The sequence below is a fragment of the Psittacula echo genome (assembly GCF_963264785.1).
Source record: "Psittacula echo genome assembly, chromosome: 2".
In the NCBI taxonomy this organism is placed as follows: domain Eukaryota; kingdom Metazoa; phylum Chordata; class Aves; order Psittaciformes; family Psittacidae; genus Psittacula; species Psittacula echo.
The window spans coordinates 117,286,631-117,307,548 of NC_137737.1; the positions used below are offsets into that span (position 1 = coordinate 117,286,631).

At 38.7% G+C, this 20,918-nt stretch overlaps 1 protein-coding gene across 1 annotated transcript; it reads left to right on the forward strand.

The window, feature by feature from the left end:
- The first annotated feature begins 98 nt into the window (after nt 1-98).
- MCM4 (minichromosome maintenance complex component 4) lies at nt 99-12,506 on the forward strand. The gene is made up of 17 exons (XM_080610868.1): nt 99-142; nt 289-392; nt 570-731; nt 1,451-1,614; nt 1,699-1,794; nt 1,952-2,047; nt 2,134-2,229; nt 2,687-2,825; nt 3,620-3,840; nt 4,344-4,464; nt 5,870-6,129; nt 7,518-7,883; nt 8,235-8,362; nt 9,706-9,913; nt 10,609-10,837; nt 10,942-11,075; nt 11,436-12,506. The coding sequence occupies exons 2-17, from the start codon at nt 320-322 to the stop codon at nt 11,526-11,528; spliced, it is 2,586 nt and encodes an 861-aa protein (XP_080466994.1). The 5' UTR covers nt 99-142; nt 289-319; the 3' UTR covers nt 11,529-12,506.
- Nucleotides 12,507-20,918: the final 8,412 nt, after the last annotated feature.

Here is a 20,918-nt window from a genome sequence, read left to right on the forward strand (position 1 = left end):
CCCCGTTCCGCATCCCCCCTTTCCTGTCTCTGTTGGGCGCTCCCGTTGCGATCGCGCCTAGCCATTGGCCAGAAAGCCCGGGAGCGCGCGCGCACGCGAGTCGGTTGGCGCGGAGTTTGCCAGGGTCGCTGGGTTTGTCCAGGTGTGGTTGGGTTGTGTCCCTAGACGTCTGTCTGTCCGTCCGTCCGTCCGCTGTGCGTGAAGGGGTAGGGAGGAGAATCCGCTGGTCGGGGCTCGGTCGGTGAGCAGAGCGCCAGCAGCCGTGTTCCTCTTGTCGGACCCCCACAGGTAGGATCGCCGCGGGAGCCGGAGCAGCGCCATGTCGTCGCCCGCCTCCACCCCCAGCCGCCGCCGAGGCAGCAAGCGCGGCCGGGGCAGCAATCCCTCGACTCGTAAGTGCTTCAAGGGGAAGGGGTCGGCTCGGGGCGGGGGTAAGGCGGCCGGGCCCGGGGGAGCGGGTGGGTGCTGGCTGCAGGGCGTTTTCGTCCACCGCCGCGCCCGTTCTTCGGTCCGCCTTCTGCGGCAGCGCGACCATCTAAACGACGGCTCCGTTTCTGCTTTGTGTCTAGCAGCGCAGGATGCTCGGTCTCCTCCTTCGCAGAAGCGCAGGACCGACGACTCCACCTCCACCGGAGAGCTGCAGCCCATGCCCACCTCCCCGCCCGCCGACCTGCAAAGCCCCGGCGGCCCCGATGCGCTCTTTTCCAGCCCTCCGCGGTTCCAGCACTCCGGTACGGTACGCCGGGGCTCCGGCAGCTCCGCTGCTTATGCCTAGCGAGCCGGTGCGGAGAACGAAAAATAGTCGGGTGGAAGAGGGAGGGAGTGGGAAAAATAGTTTTGTCTCAAGTTTTCAATTTGAATTTGCCATAGCGAACATAACAGGAACGTAGGGGTGCAGATCTGCTGCTGCAGCTTCCAGCCATCTTGGGGAGCATGTATCAGGGGTTATGCCTTATGTTTTCATGTGTTTCTAGAATACAATAAATCAGTCAAATTATGAATGCAGAAATAATTTGACTGGTTGCCTTAAAATGCCTTTCTTGTTTCTATAAACAGGATTGGTTTTCGTTGCAGTAGCTGGTAACTGTTACGACATTTGTTTTGCAGCCCCAAAATACTGAAGAATGCATTTCATCTAAAATGCTGCAGTTTCACTTCTTATGCTTGAACACCAGTGTAGTTGTAAAATGCTGCACCACTTTAAAGTTCTGTAGCAAAGCTTTCCTCGAGCTTGGGGTGTCTCAGAAGAGATGTTAATGCAAAGAAAAGTTCTAGGTAGACTTGCAACATTTTTACTGTTTCTGCTTTAACAAGACTCTGGAATCGATTGATGCTACTTGTTTTATGACAGTAGAGTTAAAAGAATGATGAGACAAATGCAGAGGCTGAATTTTTGTCTGCTCTAAATGCAAAATGTCTTGATAATCACACTTTTTTCTTTTTCTAATAGCTATTCCACTTGACTTTGATATCAGTTCACCTCTGACATATGGCACACCCAGCTCCAGGGTGGAGGGTACTCCACGAAGTGGTGTCCGAGGAACTCCGGTTAGGCAGAGGCCAGATCTCGGGTCTGTCCGTAAAGCCAGACAAGTCGATTTACACTCAGATGGGGTAAGTAAATGTCTTAGGATTTTGTATCTGACAATTTCTTTATAAACAACTACAGTTGTGTATGCTTATTTTGTTTCCACGCAGCCGGCTGAGGATATAGCAACCGACCAATCTCTTGGACAAAAGCTTGTCATTTGGGGAACAGATGTTAATGTAGCCTCATGCAAAGAAAAATTCCAGGTAGGTTAACAACTCTGGGGTTTTTTTTTCCTCTTTTTAAATGATAAGCTAGTTTGACTTCAGCAAATATTAGTTGAATCTGATGCAAAGTCAGTGTTCATATTACTAAATTCTGCTCATGTTCCCTATCTGTCTCCTTATTACCTCTGACGTTCAGAGATTTCTTCAGCGCTTCATCGATCCAGTAGGTAAAGATGATGAAGACATTGGCTTGGATCTCAATGAGCCCCGTTATATGCAACGACTTGAAGAGGTATTTGTAACACAGTGAAATCTAACTTTTCATTTTTTAGTCTTGTGTACCATTGAGCTAAAGATTTCTTTTCAACTATCTTTCAGATTAATATGATTGGGGAACCATTCCTGAATGTAAATTGTGACCATCTAAGATCGTTTGATGAAAACCTTTACAGGCAACTCATCCGCTACCCTCAGGTGAAGCAGCATGCTTGTTTTCTGGCTTTTAAGTGGCCTTTTTGTATTTCTGGCTTGTGATCTGTTTGTTTGGATGCAGTGTGTACTTTGTGTGTTCAGTGTTATCTCTGTAGCTTCTTCATTTTACTTAATGTAAAATGTCTTGTTTCCTAATGGTTGATCATAGATACTGTAGTAGGCACCTCATGCATGCAAAATTAGCTGGTAAACTACAGTGCTACAATGTTCAGAGTCTTGTCTTTTATTTTTTTTCCTCTCTTTGCAATACTCAAATAAATAAACCCGATCTAAACAGCAAGTCTTTTGTTACATAGGAAGATGCTCAGCGGGGATAACTTTTAGTCATTCCGGGCTGATCATCAGCATGTAAAGTACCTTATGCAAATTATTTAATTCTATGATTTATTTACTTTTTAAAAATTTGTTAAGCTTACCTGTTTCTAACCATTTCACACAGGAAGTTATCCCAACATTTGACATGGCTGCCAATGAGATCTTTTTTGATCGTTACCCCGATTCAATATTAGAACATCAGATTCAAGTAAGGCCATATAATGCACTGAAGACTACGAATATGAGAAATCTAAACCCTGAAGGTAAACTCTTAATTACTGTATTAGAAAATAATCTTAAGGGTTTGTATAGACTTATTGAGTGTTAACAGAGAATTACATGAAGACTGTATAAAACTGTACTTGTAGTCCATCCAGACCAGCGTCTTGTGTTTATGTAAGTCTGTTTCAGAAACAAATGTTTTAGAGCCCACACACAGAATAATCAATCTGTAAAGGAAATCTTTCCTGGCATCATAGAATGGTTTGGGTTGGAAAGGACCTTAAAGATCATCCAGTTGCAACCCCCCTGCCATAGGCAGGGACACTTTCCACTAGAACAGGTTGCTTAAAGGCCCATCCAACCTGGCCTTGAACACTGCCAGGGATGGGGCATCCACAACTCTGGGTAACCTGTTCCAGTGTCTCACCACTCTCATACTGAAGAATTTCTTCCTAATATCTAATCTAAGTCTACCTCTTCCAGTTTAAAGCCATTGCCCCTTATCCTGTTACTCCATGCCCTTGTAAAAAGTTCCTCCCCAGATTTCTTGTAGGCTTCTTTATGTACTAGGAAGCTGCTATAAGGTATCCCCGGAGCCTTCTACTCATGTTCTTAGTTCTGTGAGTGTGAAGGATTCTTTCGTTTGTATAAATATTCCTGTAAATTAAAATATATGTACTACCCATTTATAATTCTTTTTGCTTTGTCTTAGACAAAATACTAGTACCTAACTGAATGTCTACCTGCCACCTAAAGTTAATGCAACATATAATTTTGAAAGTTACTTTAAATTTTAAAGGTATGAAGTCATGACACAAGTCTCAATGTTTTGTAGATATCGATCAGCTTATCACCATCAGTGGTATGGTCATCAGAAGCTCCCAGTTAATTCCTGAGATGCAGGAAGCATTCTTTAAATGCCAGGTTTGCGCTTTCACCACCAGAGTAGAAATCGATCGTGGCAGAATTGCTGAACCATCAGTATGCAAGAACTGTAACACAGTGCACAGTATGGCGCTCATCCACAATCGATCCATGTTCTCTGACAAACAGATGGTATGTTGTGCTTAGGTAGTGACTAAAAAGAAAGTTTCTGGTTTTTGCTCCCCCACCCCTCTGTATCATCAATAGCATTAACATACGTATCTTTAAGACTGAATGTTTTGAAATGGGAAGAGTGATTTGGAACATGAAAATGGTTGAAACAGCTTAGTGGAAATATCAGTATACTCTGGAGAAGAAATGCCCTAAAACAATGACATGAACATCTGGATGTTTCCATATGGAAGCCCCTTTATATATAGTATGTTCACTTGTACCTGGACTAATAAGCATTGTCTGTAACAGCATTTTAGCCATACCAGTAGCAATTAGCAGAATTCTCATTTTCATCATATCTTTTCATTAGTAATCAGTTTTGCTGTTTGGATGGGGGTATTTTGTTCTTGAGTGATGTTCCAGATTCAGAATTATTCTGGGGACTGTGCTAAACAAGATTCTGTTGCATGCTTTGTGGAAAAGCTTTTATTTCTTGAAACTTAAATGGTGTTTTTTGCTAGGTCAAACTGCAGGAGTCCCCTGAAGATATGCCAGCAGGACAGACCCCACATACAGTTGTCCTATTCGCTCACAATGACCTGGTTGATAAAGTTCAGCCAGGTGACAGAGTTAATGTCACAGGTAAAGTTTGGTTTGAGTATTTCCATCCTCTTTCTCTGATCTTAACTTGTCTGTAAAGGGATTTGATAGGATGCACCTGCAAGTGCTGAGGGAGCTGGCCACTGTCTTTGTAATGCCACTCAGTTATCTTTGAAGTCATGGTAACTGGCTAAGATACTGGAAGACAGCCGGTGTCACTCCTATAGCAAGGAGGAGACCTGGGGAGCTACAGACCAGTCAACCTGATCTTGACCTCAGGAAGGTGATAGAGCCAATAATCCTAGAAACCGCTTCTAACTGCATGAAGGACAAAAAAGTGATTGGGAGTAGTCAGCATGTATTTACAGTGGCTAACAATCTTCTCCAGTGAGATGACTGAAGCACTGGGTGTTCTTTATTTCAACTTTAGCAAGGCTTCCATCACCATCTCCTGTAACATCTTCATAGACAAACTGATGAGGAATGGGTTTCAGAAGTGGACAGTGAGATGGATTTTAAGCTGGCAGAAGTACTGGGCTAAAAGCATTATGATCAGTGGCACAAAGTCCAGCTGGAGGTTGGTCACCACAGGTATACTCCAGGTGTCAATACTGGGGTCAGACTCTGTTGGATAACTTCAGTAATGATGTGGATGTAATGATGGGACAGAGCGCACCCTCAGTAAACTTGCAGACAAAAGCAGAACTGGAAGGAATCTGAGCTTGATAGACCAGATGACTGGTGCCAGCAGCTTCCTGGGCTGTCTTAAGAGATGTGTTGTCAGCAGGTCGAGGGAGGTGATCCTTCCTCTGTGTTCAGCACTGGTGAGGCCACATCTGGAGTATGCAGTCCAGTTCTGGGCTCCTTTGGTACAAGGGAGACATGAACATACTGGAGTGAATTGTCTGACCTTGATGCTTCAGTCATTCTGAGAATGTAGGTGAGGAAGAGGCAGTATCTGAAATGGTGTCTGCTGTCAGAAAAGTGGTAACAGAGTAAGTCTAGTGATACTACAACCATGTTTTATAAACCATTTTGGTTTTAAACAGCTGCTGTACTACTAGCTATTAGAGATGCATTAGAAAACTATTATTAAACTTGGCACTTAGAATTGGGGGAATGCTGTCTTTAAATATCAGAGCAGGACTTTCAAAAGCATCAAGCCTTAATTTTTTTCAAAAATGCTTAAGAATTTTCCTTGTTGAGAATACTTGTGATAAGAGTGTTGCATGTACCTGCAAAAATAGCGCCTAGATGACTTAAATATGTTCCATTGGTTTCTACATGACTTATTTGTACTGGGAAATAAATTATAAAATAAATACAATAAATAAAGTATTTAGGCTATTTTGAAAAGCTTTACTTCTCAAGGGAACATGTAAAATTCTCAGATTTTGGAATTACCGTGATCTTCATATCTAATGCTGTGATTAAAATTTGAATTTAGGTATCTACAGGGCAGTCCCAATTCGAGTTAATCCAAGGGTCAGCAGCGTAAAATCTGTCTATAAGACACACATTGATGTCATACACTATCGCAAAACGGATTCAAAACGCCTGCATGGTGTTGATGAGGAAGCAGAGCAAAAAATATTTACAGAGGAACGTGTGGCAATGCTAAAAGAGCTTTCTAAAAAAATAGACATATATGACAGACTTTCTTCAGCACTGGCTCCAAGTATCTACGAGCATGAAGATATCAAAAAGGTGAAAATTCTGTATTTCTCTTGTAAGATTTGTATGTATATGCAAGTACATTTGTAATTACTACTTGTTATAAAAATGACTTGAGCCTTCAAAATTCAGAAAACTATCTTGAGCAGTCTTAAAATGGCATGGTCGTGTCAGGATGGAGTTATAAGTGTATCATAACTTTTTTCACAGTATTAAGAAGTGTTAATTAGAGGGAAGGTAACAAAAAGGTAGGAAAGCAGCAGAACTGGGAAAACTTAGTTGCAGGATGCATCTTGGATGTTTCTTGAATGTTCAGATTGGTGGTGATCAAAGAATAAGTACTATAATAAGCACATAGTAAGTGACTGCTGAAAAAAGGCATCCACAAGAGAACAATAGCTTTAAAATGACATTTGGTTGACCCCAACTTCCAGAATGGTAAAACAATTATTTAGATATATCCAAGAAGGGACTGTTTCAATATGTTCAACTGAGGTACTACAACTCTGTCATTGCAAAAACTACATTCTGTGGTCAGTCTCAAGGTTATGTCAGACACCAAACAATCCTCTTCAAGTATATTCCTTTGTTTTTTCTTTATAGATTTATACATTATCCTGCTTCACAGGTTTCTAAAATGGCTAGTAATTGAATTCAAAACCATACAATGATTTCCTGCTGAAATGGAAATACTGGGAAATAATGATTTTTTAATGCAGTGAATTTGAAAAGGGGGGAAAAAAATCCTCCCTGATAACTCTGGCTGATAAAATTACAAGCATATGTTTACAGTAATAATTCCAGTACTTTCAAAATACTGCAAGTTAGTACTTTTATGTCTTTACTAACATTGCAAGCATATACTTTCTTTAGGAAATATAAAGAAGGAAGTGTTAGTAAACTTCAATGAAATAAAACACCTTAAGCTTCCTGTTTATGGGCAAGTAAGGAACTTTTATTTAAATAACATTGTGAATGCAGCAAAACAGTTCTTCTGAAAAGAAAATTATACTTAATTAGCCTTGGCTAAGAAGCTGATAAAAATGGCACCTAATGGTAAAAAAGAGGTAATAGTACTTTGGTCCTAGATTAATATAGCCTTAGGAAAAGCAAGTCTATTCTGATTATAGAACTTTTGGAATAGATTTGGAAGGAATCTGATTTCAAACTTTAATTAAAAGCTGAGTTTGTAGGACATAGCAGTTTAACTGTATGTTTGTAATTAACTGGAAACGAAGATATATGTATAAAGAACAAACCCTTTTAAAGACTTCTACAGTTTCAAGTGTTTTCTTTCATGTTTGAGTTGTGTTAATTTTCCCAGTGTTCCAGTTGATTAGATGTTCTGGTTCACAGTTGGATTTGCTCTGTTAGCTATACAAGAGGTGATGTTCTGATTTTTAAAGAGAGTATTTTTATAGGGCATTCTTCTTCAGCTTTTTGGGGGATCAAGAAAGGATTTCACTCAAACAGGAAGAGGCAATTTTCGTGCAGAGATCAACATTCTTCTCTGTGGTGATCCTGGTACTAGCAAATCACAGCTGCTCCAGTATGTGTATAACCTGGTTCCTCGAGGTCAGTATACATCTGGCAGAGGCTCAAGCGCTGTTGGTCTTACTGCATACGTGATGAAGGATCCAGAAACACGGCAACTGGTTCTTCAGACAGGGGCTCTAGTACTCAGTGACAATGGCATTTGCTGCATTGATGAGTTTGATAAAATGAATGAAAGCACAAGATCAGTACTGCATGAAGTAATGGAACAACAGACTCTCTCCATTGCAAAGGTAAGTGTTTAATTCCATGCTCTTTCTACAAAGCATGTAGTGTGTGGTACATGCTATGCAGCTGAAACTGAAAAGTTACCGGAAGAACAAAGGATTATACTTGTCTGTTGCTGTCAGTGGATCAGTCTTAGATTATGTAAAAACTCATTTACAAAAGAGTACAGCTTTCATAGCAAACTGTAGTATTTCCAGATGTTTTTGTCCTTGCTTTACTCGAAAAGGCTTTTGCAATGCAGTTTTTTTACTACAAAACCCATTTAATAATATTGGCGATCTTAAGAAATTGGAGGGGGAAATGTTTTGGTGGCACACAGTTGCAGCTGGTTTCAGAAATGTTTTTCGTTTTGACAGGCTGGAATTATTTGCCAACTGAATGCTCGTACATCTATCCTAGCAGCAGCTAACCCTATAGAATCACAGTGGAATCCAAAAAAGACTACTATTGAAAACATTCAGCTTCCTCATACACTGCTGTCAAGGTACTGAGCTCCTGCTTGCATGTCCCATTTTTATGAGATGTTATACGTCCTCTTCTGAAAATTATTAAGTATAATAGAACAGAACAATTGTGTTCTTTGTAGTGTAGCGGAAATCTTCTATAGCACTTACTTTAAATGCTTTTCATACAGTTTCTGTGTAAGCAGAGAACTGCCTTTTGGTATTTACACATTGAAGAAAAGCTATGATGAGATCTATAGGATCTCTGTTTATTTCTGTGGTATTGGTTTTCTGTTGATTCCTAATAATCTCCTAGAAGAGTTGTTCTGAAACTTACAGTACTGTTAACTTCAAAAAAACTCAGGATGTTTTCCTTGGCTCCATGGAGCTTTTGAAGTGAAACACTGACAGTGGGGAATTTGCAGCAGAGGTGATAGAATTTGAAGATCTGTGTCTGCTTTATGCTCTGTTAAATTCAGTTGGGGAGGTGGCAGGCAATAGCTGTTAGAGCAACATTTAGTGCCTGGTGATAGAAGATTAAATGATGTGCTGCAGTTACATTTTGAGAAGAATTCCCACACTAACTGGAAATCTGAAGTACAGTGGTATACTGAATACTCTACTTGCAGCTTAGACCTCAATGAAGAGCTTCTTAATTTAGCTACCTAGTGACAAACAGTACTTTGGTGCAGGTGTACTGAATGAAGCTAGGCTTAGTTAGCATCTGGATTCTACCATTTATTGGATTTAAGCTTATGAAAATACGTGATTGACTGGCTAAAAATCTATTATTTGTGCCTGCCTATAGTTCACTATAGTTGAGCATGTTGTTTGTAAAGTTATAAACCATTTTCTTCAGGATTTTGGAAGAACCACTTCAGGAAGTATTTTTTTTATTTATGCTTTTATTTACTTTTGGTTTTTAGATCAATGAAATAACTGTATAGGTATGTGCCCTGTCTGCTGTTGCTACCTTTCAGGGTAGTTGCTTTAGCAGCAAGTTTGTTCTCTGTATTTGATATGTGTGTAGGGGTTTTTGTGTGGGTTTTCTGTGTGTGTGTGTGTGTGGTTGGTTGGTTTTTGTTGATTTTTTTTCTTTTTTTTTAACAAAAGCTGTCAGCCTTGAACACGGGATCTGAATTTTGCAGAACATCTCGCTTTCAATGTTTCAAGTCCATAGGATGAAAGCAAATCCGCTGTGGTATTCTGCACTTTCAGAGTTCTAGAAAAAATATCCTTTCAGTTTAATAGAGCAACTCCTACTTGAGAGTAGGAATTAATAGTCAAGTAACTCCTACCTGTAGTTAAGTCAAGACCCCCCAGACAAACTATTTTCAATGGCAAGGAAGTAGACACACTAATACTGGATTCCTATCCTGTTCAGATTTGACTTGATCTTTTTGATGTTGGATCCACGTGATGAAGCTTATGACAGACGTCTTGCTCGCCATTTGATTTCACTGTACTACCAAACTGAAGAAAAGATAGAGGAGGAATACATGGATATGGCAGTATTGAGGGATTACATTGCATATGCTCGTAGCTATGTAAATCCCAGGTTAAGTGAAGAAGCAGGCCAAACCCTTATTGAGGTAAAGGAACTGCTCTTAAGAATGTTCACAGTCTTTCCCAAGTTGTCAAAAATGGCAAAATCCCCTAGTATGTACACTTTCTGTCTACATACAACTTTCCTGTAAGATCCTTCAAAAAAATCTCTAAAAATTGCCAGCATTTAAAAGAATAGAGGGATTGGTATACAAGTCATTCTGCACTCTAACCTTTAGCTTTCCAATATGTTGGTTTGGTTCCATCACATAAAAAACAAAGTTCTACTGAACAAAATACGTACGTCTCACATGTGTCTGTAATGACAAGTCCTACATTTTTAAAATGATTCAAAACTTGATGATTCATCATGGCTTAATTGCTTTATAATGGAAAGTAGTATATGTGATACAGTCATCCATCCTTTGTGAATGCTTCATCCCTGGCGGTGTTCAAGGCCAGGTTGGACAAGAGCCTTGGGTGACATGGTTTAGTGTGAGGTGTCCCTGCCCTTGGGCAGGGGGGTTGGAACCTGATTATCTTAAGGTCCTTTCCAACCCTAACTATTCTTTGATTTTATTCTATGATTCTATGACTTGTGACGGTATTTGAGCAAGATACAATATCTAGAATGGCTAGCTGGAACTGCTTATATTCTGAAATCAGAGGTGGGGGATGAAGGGGAGTCTGAAAATAATGACTATAACTGGATTTCCTGAAATATTTAATGACTCCTCTTCAGGCATATGTGGACATGAGGAAGATTGGGAGTGGCAGGGGAATGGTTTCTGCATATCCTCGACAACTTGAGTCTCTGATCCGACTGGCAGAAGCGCATGCTAAAGTGCGCTTTTCTGAGAAAGTTGAAACAGTTGATGTAGAAGAAGCAAAACGGCTCCATCGGGAAGCACTGAAACAATCTGCTACTGATCCAAGGACCGGAATTGTGGACATATCCATTCTCACTACAGGTTTGTGATGTCATAGTGTTAAATCTGGGGTGCTCTTGGGCATTTGTAACTTAACCTGTCCTCCTAAGTTGTTTTCTGAAAGGTATTTTCTTTCCTTTTCTCAGGAATGAGCGCAACAGCTCGTAAGCGGAGAGAGGAGTTGGCTCAAGCCTTAAGGAAGCTTATCCAGTCAAAGGGTAAAACACCAGCTTTGAAGTACCAACAGCTTTTTGATGATCTCCGAGCACAGTCTGAAACAGTAAGTTTCTTCATTTTTACATTAATTTCTAAAAGCATGGTGTTCTTCCAAATCAGTATTTTTGTCTTAAAACCACACTATGGAGGGAGAGAGACATTAAGTTTTTCAGCTGACATTATGAGAAAGCCAGTTCTACTGCAGATAAATGAGTTGAATCTTTGCTGTATCGTAGTTTATTCTGGCTTCTGAAATTGCAAAATCAGCTTCAGGATTCCTAGCCAGATTTCAAATTGCAAAAAGAAGCTAAACCTTAAAAACAATGATAAGAAAATTGGTAGGAATTAAGGCATTTCTATTTGTCTTTGAAGTGTTTCCTCCCCTGCCTAGATCCCATCTTTACTTGATTTACTTTTCTTTAAGGCTGTCACGAAGGAGATGTTTGAAGAAGCACTTCGTGCCTTGGCTGATGATGACTTCTTGACTGTGACTGGGAAGACTGTTAGACTGCTTTAAGTTAGCTTTTCCTTGTGCGCTGACTTGTCACAGCTTTTGCTTAAGATGGTGTCAGTCTGTAAGATCTTTGAGATGTGGGACTATCATTTGCTATGACAAGCACAGCTTTTCCTTGCCAGCCAGCTGTCATGGCTTTACTTTGCCTTACAATATTGCCAGTCTGCAAGATTTTTAAGATTTAGGGCTATCACTTGCTATGACATGTGCAACAATGATTATGGGACACTTCTGTCAGCACAAGATACCTAGCATAAGGAAGACCTAAAAAGCCCTCAGATGAATAATGCTGTTTACATTTTAGCTACATGTAATTACTACATGTGTCGAGTGCTATGTGTTTTTATGAGGTTTTGTAGAACATGCGAACAAGATTATATTTCAAGTTGAATTGTAAAAATTCGTCTTAAATAACTTTTTAGTAAATGCAATTTCACTATTAGTATTGCTGTAATCTGAAATAAAGTTGTTGTCCTTGAAATGAATGCTAAAGAGCCTTTTAAAGTGAAAATGAGCACTTTTACATCTAGAATTCTGTGATTTCTAGGAAGTTCTTTGTGGGAGGGTGAAAGGAGCTTGGCTTTTTTTTTTTTTTTTGTTCATTGTCTGACTTGAGTAGTATCTTCAATGTGAAAAATGCAGATAGATTCTACTTGAAACCAGGTTTTCTTACAGCAATTTTAAGCATAATAGGATAAATTGAGATAGCCGTCATGGGTATAATGTCATATAATTTGTCTTGAAAGAACAAGGTCCAGTAGCGCATGACTGGAGAATCTTCCCACATTCTAGCTGGGGTAGATGTTCTTGGGCATTGCATGTCAATGGCTGCTATTGTTCTTACAGCCAAGCTAGCAGAACAGTTCCCTAATTCACTTTGATACAGTGTCGCAAATAAGTGGTTTTGGCTCACTTAAAGAATCACCAAAGATACCAGCAAAAGTAGTTTTAATATGGATTTGATAAAGTGCAACTTTGCAAAGTGCAAGGGCAAGGTACTACATGGGTTAAACATACAAAGGAAAATAAAGTTAGAATCAATTTTAGAATGATGTACATAGACTGAAGATGCAAAAGGGTAAGGGAGACCCTCCTGTTGAGTCACAAGGTTCACAGTGGACTCCCATTGCTTTCTGAATGCCTTATGGAGCTTAGGTGCAACTAACTAGGTGGTCCAGTCCTAGCCTCAGACTAGGACAATGGCTTATGTCCTAAGGGTTACATGTGTAATCAATTAGGATTGCCTAAAGAATCGCTATCCCAAGATATCAGCAAAAAGTGATGATGTTGTAGAAGTACCAATTTACCACAGATGGGATTTTTATATGGCTTGTGACCTACCAGCATTGTGCAGTTTGAAGCTGATATTTAACAGCTGACTAAGGTTATTTGCAGTTTTAAGGTGGATCACAAGACCTAGCAGCAGAGACTTAATTACAAGTCTGAGGTGAGCACATTCATGCTATACTTGTTACAGGGTATCTAAATTAATCTACACACATGCACAAAAAGACACATATGTATAAAAGTATACCTGTTAAAAATTTCCCTGGAGTTCAGTGAAATACTCACTTCAAACATCTCAGAATTTTTTAACAAGCAAAGGTTGAGCCTTGAGGAATGCGCAATCTTCAGCCCAGGCCCTGTTGTCAGTTTTTCAGTGACAGTCCTCCACAGTTCACAAACTCGAGAGTTCACCAGCTCTGAGAGGCGTCCCACTCAGAGGTATAGATAGCTCACTTAGCCCTTTTAAGCTGAAGTAAATACTTCTGTGCCACTGCCTCCAACAGAAGGGAACAAAATCTCCTCCATGTGAAAGGGGAGCGCCTTAAAACCTAATTTTTCTTACTACTGGCTCATTGTATGAGCAAGATACTGTTTGCTTGTAGTTGAAATTTCAGTGATTTGCTTCTTAGTACAAGGAAGGAACTCAGTCTATCCTGGAGTTAAAAATACAGCATATATCAGAAGGATGAGGTTAAGATACAACCCTCTCTCCCCAGTCTTGTTGATTACTAAACAAGTCACTATTACCTCATCTTCTTGGCTTTCATGGACTGGATGTAGTTCATTTCATGCTTCTCTATAGAAGTCTAGGGTCCCTTACTCAAGGCTTAAAAGTTAGATATAGGTAAGTCGGTAAGCTAAGATCCTGGAAGCTTGATGCCTCTCTTAAAACACCTTTAAAATAAAATTCTAAACTCCCTTAAATAGCAGAATCATAGATTCTCTATGGCTCTTGTCTTATACAATCTCATTTTTCTTGCTGCCATATTATTAGTTATGTATTTTGCTTAGAAAACAACCATCTCATGACTTCCTCCTCTTTCCTCCCCAAATGTAACATATCTTTATTTCAGTTACTTTTTGCTTCTTGAAAAGTATCACTTACATACTTTAATTCATACTGCTTGGTATCTGAAGCACTACCTCAGTTCATAAACGTTTTTCTCCCCTGTTTTTCCACTCTCGCAGCTACAAGAAGACTATCCTTCCTAACTGCTTGGTACCTCCTCTTGTCAGACAAAATAGCACCAAGAAAGTTACTTACATATGTGTTTGAAATTTGATTTATTGGGGGGGAGGGGGGAAAGTGATCTATCTGGCTACATCAGCAAAATTCCTCAAATTAAAATTGCCTGTCGGTATGGAAACTATTACTGTTAAACAAATTGGGCTGTTCATCTACTTGCAAATTCAAGTGCCTATTGAATCATGCAGCCACAAAAATCAAGTGTTCTAGGAAATAGAAGAAAGTTTTTGTGTGTAAAATGGGTTTCAGTTCCCTTTCAATTTAAGATGATTCTTTGTATCTTCTAGTTCTTTGATTGGTTTTTAAAGTAAAATGGAAATGCTTATTACTGTGTTTAGTGATTACAGGGTTATATGCAGAATAACACCACTAGGTGGCTCTTAACGCCTGTATGTAGTAGTTGATAGTGATCTTTCGTTTTTTATAAGAAACAACTGCAAGTGCCACTATATCATTAGGTAGATAGAATGGAAATGCTTATAAACAGTATTTTTGTTAAAAAAAGCAGAGTAAAAGATCTTCACCATCCATACACTAATCTGAACTGTACACAAAGGAAAAGATTGAAGTAATAAACGAGGAATATTTTCCTTACCCTGTGCAATAGTCTCAAACTCTGTATCATAATTTACTGCTGTATTTACACTATATTGTTACCATTTATAAGAGCTCATTTAAAAAAAACTCAAGTCAAAGACTGGGATATGCAACCAGGGGAAAGCACTCCTGCCAGAAACTTCATATTCTTGACATCAGAAGCAACATAGAAAAGCAGCATTAAAGTCTTCTACATATTTGACAAAAGGCATACAAAGAAGTTACAGGCCTACTGGCAAAACTATTTGTAGTAAGTCACTTTGAGAGAGACCATAGTTGAAATTATCTGCTATCTTGTTTTAAAGAGAATCTGCTGGTGAAGTGAAATAGAATGGTACTCTTGTGTTTTCCTAGCACAAAATAGAATCACTGGCTGCTCAGGGTGGGTGGGGGAATCAGTACAAGACAGACCAAAAAATGTCATTTGCTACCGTTACTCGTTTCACAGCTGGTACTTCATTTCTCTGCAAGCAGAGATTTGACTGAGAAGTGACTCAATCTAGTCATCCCCAGTTTTGTTAGGTGCTTCAGTAGGAACAGATGTAAACTTCTAAGAAACACCTATCAAGATAATCCTATGCCTACCATAACTGAGATCATACACTCCTTGAGAAGTTCCAGTTGGCCTCATCAAACTTCAGTCTTTATTTTTGGCAGTCACTATGGAATTGCAATTTTATCTTCCTTGAAGGCCGTAGGTCTTCAGGATTATCTCAGGAAAAGAAGAAAGTGCGCTGAAGACTGCATGTCAAATAGCTTGTCAGGGAAGTGATTCAGTCCCACTTTTGCACTGTATCTGACTTCATAATTAGAGCTGCTATGTAACTTGCTGTCTGGATGCAGCAATATGGGCTGCAGAAAGTAAGCATTTTGCATTTTTTCTGACATCTACAAGACCACATGTACTTCTGTAAAAATACATGTGTAGTTTACTTAAAATGCATGGGTTTCATCATCTGAAGTAAACTGACAGTCAATATGGAGGCTGTCATCCAGTTCTCAGTTTGCATGGCCACCTTACAATAAAGTTTACAGACAGCCTGGCACCAGCTTGAATAATTTAATGCTTGAAAAGATAAAAAAGTTAGTTAATTGTGGGCTGTAAGGTTTCAGAAGTGCAGCTTGTCTATGCAATAAGCACAACCAGACTCCCCTTGTGACTGGCATCTTTGGACTCCAAATTGATAGGGAAACAAGAGCACTGTATTTGCTACCATGAAAAACAGTAGTTGATAAAATCTGAGCAGAAGCCCTACTAATTATATTGCCTTAAACAGGCCACGAAGAGCCAACAGTTGTGACAGAGGATTAACATACACAGTTACAAAATCCTGGTTTTGGTAGTAAAACACACTGAGGAAGAAAAGGACAAAATCAGTTTTACTCTCATATAAGCAAAACCAACATTTTACCGAAAAAGTTACATATTTTGTTTTCTACTTCTAGGTGTAACAATTCCTGCTTAGGAATTCCTGTTTAGAAGAAATACTTCTAGGTGTAACAACTCCTGTTTAACAAAACACTGGAGAATGCGGGCATCGATCCCGCTACCTCTCGCATGCTAAGCGAGCGCTCTACCATTTGAGCTAATTCCCCTCCCCTTTTTCTCAGCAGGGATCACAGAACTCTGCAGTTCCACACATACACAGTTCCACACATACACAGTTCCACACATAAATTTTTTTCTCTTGCTCTTGTCTATTCAGAAATGACAGTACATTCAACTCTATTCCAAAACAGGTGTTAAATAATGAATTCGTAGTATTTTATTTAACATTTCCAAATTACGTAGTAAGAAACAAGACAAACCAGAAAAGACATGTTTTCCAGGTGAATAAAATAAATAGTGTAAAACTTTATTACTTGCAATTCATGAGAGGGAATATGTTCCAGCATTTGTTTTTTCAAAAAAAACAACCTGCCCAAAGTCAGTTTTGGTTTTTTAATATGAGTTATTTTATTTTAGTCAAATATATGGCAGCATTTAAGAAATATATCATGTATATAAGAAATAAGCTTATTTTACTCCAGAATTCCAGTTTAATACACACAAACATCTTTTATAGTAACCTGTTTTTAATCCCACCACTAGAAAAACATGACGGTGGAGAATGCGGGCATCGATCCCGCTACCTCTCGCATGCTAAGCGAGCGCTCTACCATTTGAGCTAATTCCCCCCCTCAGGAACCCTCTTTGGCCTGTAACTATAGATTGTGACAACCACAAATAAAAACTACCTCCGTTTTACTGCCTGCTTCTTTATCACAGTCAGTAGCCCCAGGGCAGTCATTCAAAGCACTTAGTACCATTTGACCTTGAGTTTGTCTATTACGTGTCCAAGAGGACAAACTGCCAAGTAACACGATAAGGCACTTCATGCTAACTTGCACGATAAACTCACCATCTGAAGCCTTTTAGTGCCATGCAACTCATACTAGATTTATCCTTCTCTGAAGAGGACTGTCGCTTCTTCTACATTGAGGGAAATCACATCACAGGCAATGCAGTGGAGCAGCATGAAGAGAATACAGAACTCACCTTTGCTCTGACATACCCTAAGAAAGCAAAAATCAAACCTGATTAAATTACCATACATCAGTTCATATTGATGTTACCAATGAGACGCATCGAAGTGATGTGTGTTAAATGAAAGTATGTGGACACAAACTGTTCACAGCTGAAAAACCCAAGAGAAGCGAAAACCTGGAATTCAGAATTATTTTCAGCCATGTAGATAAGGAAATTTTCACAACCAGGTGGGGAAATTAAAAAGTTATACTCGTCATCTTACATGAAAACTTGCAACAAATTCAAGGGCACAAAACAATGAGCTGTCAATTTTATGAAATACACATTTTAATTACTGAAAATAGAACTATTGCAGAGGTCTTTCCTCACCCTTATCTGACTTTAATGTCAAATTAATTGTTTGTCTGCGAGTTGAATTATCCAAGCTTTAGGCCTTCTCAGTGCAGCAAAGTGAGACTTCAGGGTGAAAAACAGGGAGAGGTTATCAGCTGTTTTGATAGTGACTGACTGCCTAGGCTAGATAAAGAAAACTTTACATAGAGCTGAACCTTGTGAAATATGATATGGAAAAAGATCCCAGCTGCAGACATGCAGCGGGCCATTAAGAGCCTATGATGTCTGCCTGTGAGCAGGACTGAAACCACTTTCGTATACTTGTTTTCTCTCTCAAGTTAACTTCAGTGAGGTAAAGTCAGTTACAATATTGTGCATGAAATTGTAAGAACAAATTTTTATTTACTGTTGTGTAGAGACTGAGGAGAATATTTAAATTCTAAGAGAATGTTCACAGTGATACTGTGCTTTTAGTTCCACATCTTGGTCTTGATCTGGATTGTAATGAATTTGAAGTACTACCTTAGTCGTAAGTATCTGATGCTTAATTTTGTAATTTATATTCTTTTGGCTGGATGCTGTCATCCAGCAAGTTAAATCCATTAAACACCAAAACATGTATTACTGTATTACTGCACACATTCTCCTTTACTGGCAGAATGTTCTCTTCTGTATTGAAACAGAAAGTGAGAAATCTTTCATTTTATAATTTTCAGTGTAACCATTCCCACTGTAAACCGTATTTTCATTCTTTGAATCCAGAAAACATTCCTTGATTTAATAATCTGGGAATAGAGCTTTGCCAATGTGCTTCTTACTGCAAAGTCAGTCAGTGTGACTATACTTGAATTTTTGAATTTGTGAAATGTTTTTAGTAACCCCATATAATTAAGACACAATACTATTTTAAGTGAATCAACACAAAAAGGTAGACATACCTAGAGTTTAACTTAGGAAGATATAAATGAATATTTTCTCTCCACAAATGGTGATAAACATGAACTTTGAAATCACTGTATTTATCATTTGCATACAGCTAATTAAAAATAAAGCTGGAAAAGAAAACAAAAATAACTGAAAATCAAGAAGGAAAATCTCTTTGCCCTTCAGTGACTTCTAATAGTATAGTTCCTAGATCTGCAAGTCTTTTAAGATCTGCATAGTAACAGAGATTAAAACAAAAATAGTTCTCTCCTTCCTGAATAAACACTAGAGGAGGCTTTGTTTATGAAAGTAAGTATTGTTTTATCAACGTAACACAGCAGAAAATGGATCAGCATGCTTCTTGTATGTTGAGTATTCTGACTTCTAGAATATCAGGATTTTCAAATAAACAGAATGATGATTCAGTGTTATGAAACAGACATGGCTCAACTCAACAGACTGCCTCAACAAAGTAATATAGCTGAAGCAGCCAAGCTGTGATTCAGCACAAGTAACTCCACCCGTACACCCCAAAAGCAAGGGGAATTAGCTCAAATGGTAGAGCGCTCGCTTAGCATGCGAGAGGTAGCGGGATCGATGCCCGCATTCTCCAGTGTTTTGAGACACTGAATACATATCTACAGAAAAGATTTTCTTCCATAAATTGGTCAAGTTTGTGAAAGAAAATAAATAGCTAGTAATATATACCATTTCATATAGCAAATATACAATTTGTATACAAATATACAATTTCATACAGCAAATAAAACAGAAGGCTCAATCAGCAGACTACACTTGTGAACTGATAATTTCTTCACAAAAGCATTTAATACTAATGTTCATATTCTGTAGTACAGTAAATAAAATTCACTTGTCCCTTACAAAGGCTTTTAATATGAGTATTTTTATTATATGAAAAGTTAGTCTTTAATTGTTTTAAAAGTATATAGTTATCTATATAATAATCAGCTCACCACAGAATTATTGCCTCTCCAGCTACCTTGCTGCTGCTACCTGTTGTAGCTAGGATGGGCTTGACACACTTGTTCCTATCCTGAGTTTTGAGTGATTTACGATCTCTCCAATTTTACTGAATTTCTTCCTTAACCCATTATAAGAAAATAATATGCACTTTAAAAATTAATGCTCATCTTTGATCAACATTTACAAATTAAATCATTCACGGTGTGCATATGCTTCTTAAAATTGAATACTTTTAATCCTTACAAAACTGCTACAGATGCATCTAAATTTAAAGTAGCCCCACAATACAAGGTAGTATAAACAGGGAACTAAAATTGTATCACCAACAAAAACCAGAAGAAACAGTGGTAGCTGTCTGGTTTTGTTTCACTCTTTAAAACCCATTAGCAGGTATTCACTATTTTTTTGCACAGGTAGTTACACTCATTTTACAAAAAAAAAAAAAAAAAAAAAAAAAAAAAGAAAAGTTTTTGTTTGTTTGTGGTTTGCCGCCTTTTTTTTTCCCCCGAAAACCAGCAGAAAAAAATACAACTGGTAACTGAAAAAAATAAGTATTGTTCACAGTAGCTATAAAAAGTAACAACGCTTCTAAGCGACACATATCTTCTCAGTATGTGTCTCAAAAGAACACTGGAGAATGCGGGCATCGATCCCGCTACCTCTCGCATGCTAAGCGAGCGCTCTACCATTTGAGCTAATTCCCCGCGCTACAACCACGCCCTCCTTTCTGTCGCTTCCCACTTCCATCTGTTTCAGTGACCGACTAACTTCCTTCAGGCTACGCTGAAACTTGATCTGCTGTCTCAAACACAAACAAAACTTTCTCCCGAAAATCACAGTAGCTGAGCAGTCAGCGCCCACTGCTCCAGTTCTAATCTCCTACCGAAGTTACTGGTAAGCAGTAACAAAACACAACTTCCCACTGAAATGAAGAAACAACTAGGTCTGCCTTAAAGCACACTACTTTTGACAGCCTCAGTGGGAATTTGACCTAACATGAAATCTGGATTCCTTGATCTAACAGGATGCATTTTATTCAGTTGAGCTACATCTGGATAACAGAAGGTCTATGCTTCCAAGCAATTGCAGATGGACGTTCACACCAAACAATTATGACTGTCAAGAGAAATCTGGATATATTTAAAGATTGTATTTTTTTAATAGATTTTTCCTTTTTGTAATCCCTAGGTAGAAAAGAATCAGCTCAATGACTTTACCCATTTCCACATTTTACAATGTAATAGATGTGACTGAATAGGTAGAGTTCTACTAGTTGTTCTTCTAGCAATGGAATCTGGGACAAAGTTTTAAAAAGAGGAAAAAAAGGCAGCACCAAGGCAAATGGAATACTGGGAAACAAAGTAATAGTTCACATTATTGAATAATACCTGACAATCTGTCAGGTATTTTTAAGGTATGGCTGTATCACCAGACAGACATGCACACTCACACATACATATAAAAATCAAGAATGCATAATTAAAATGTTAAA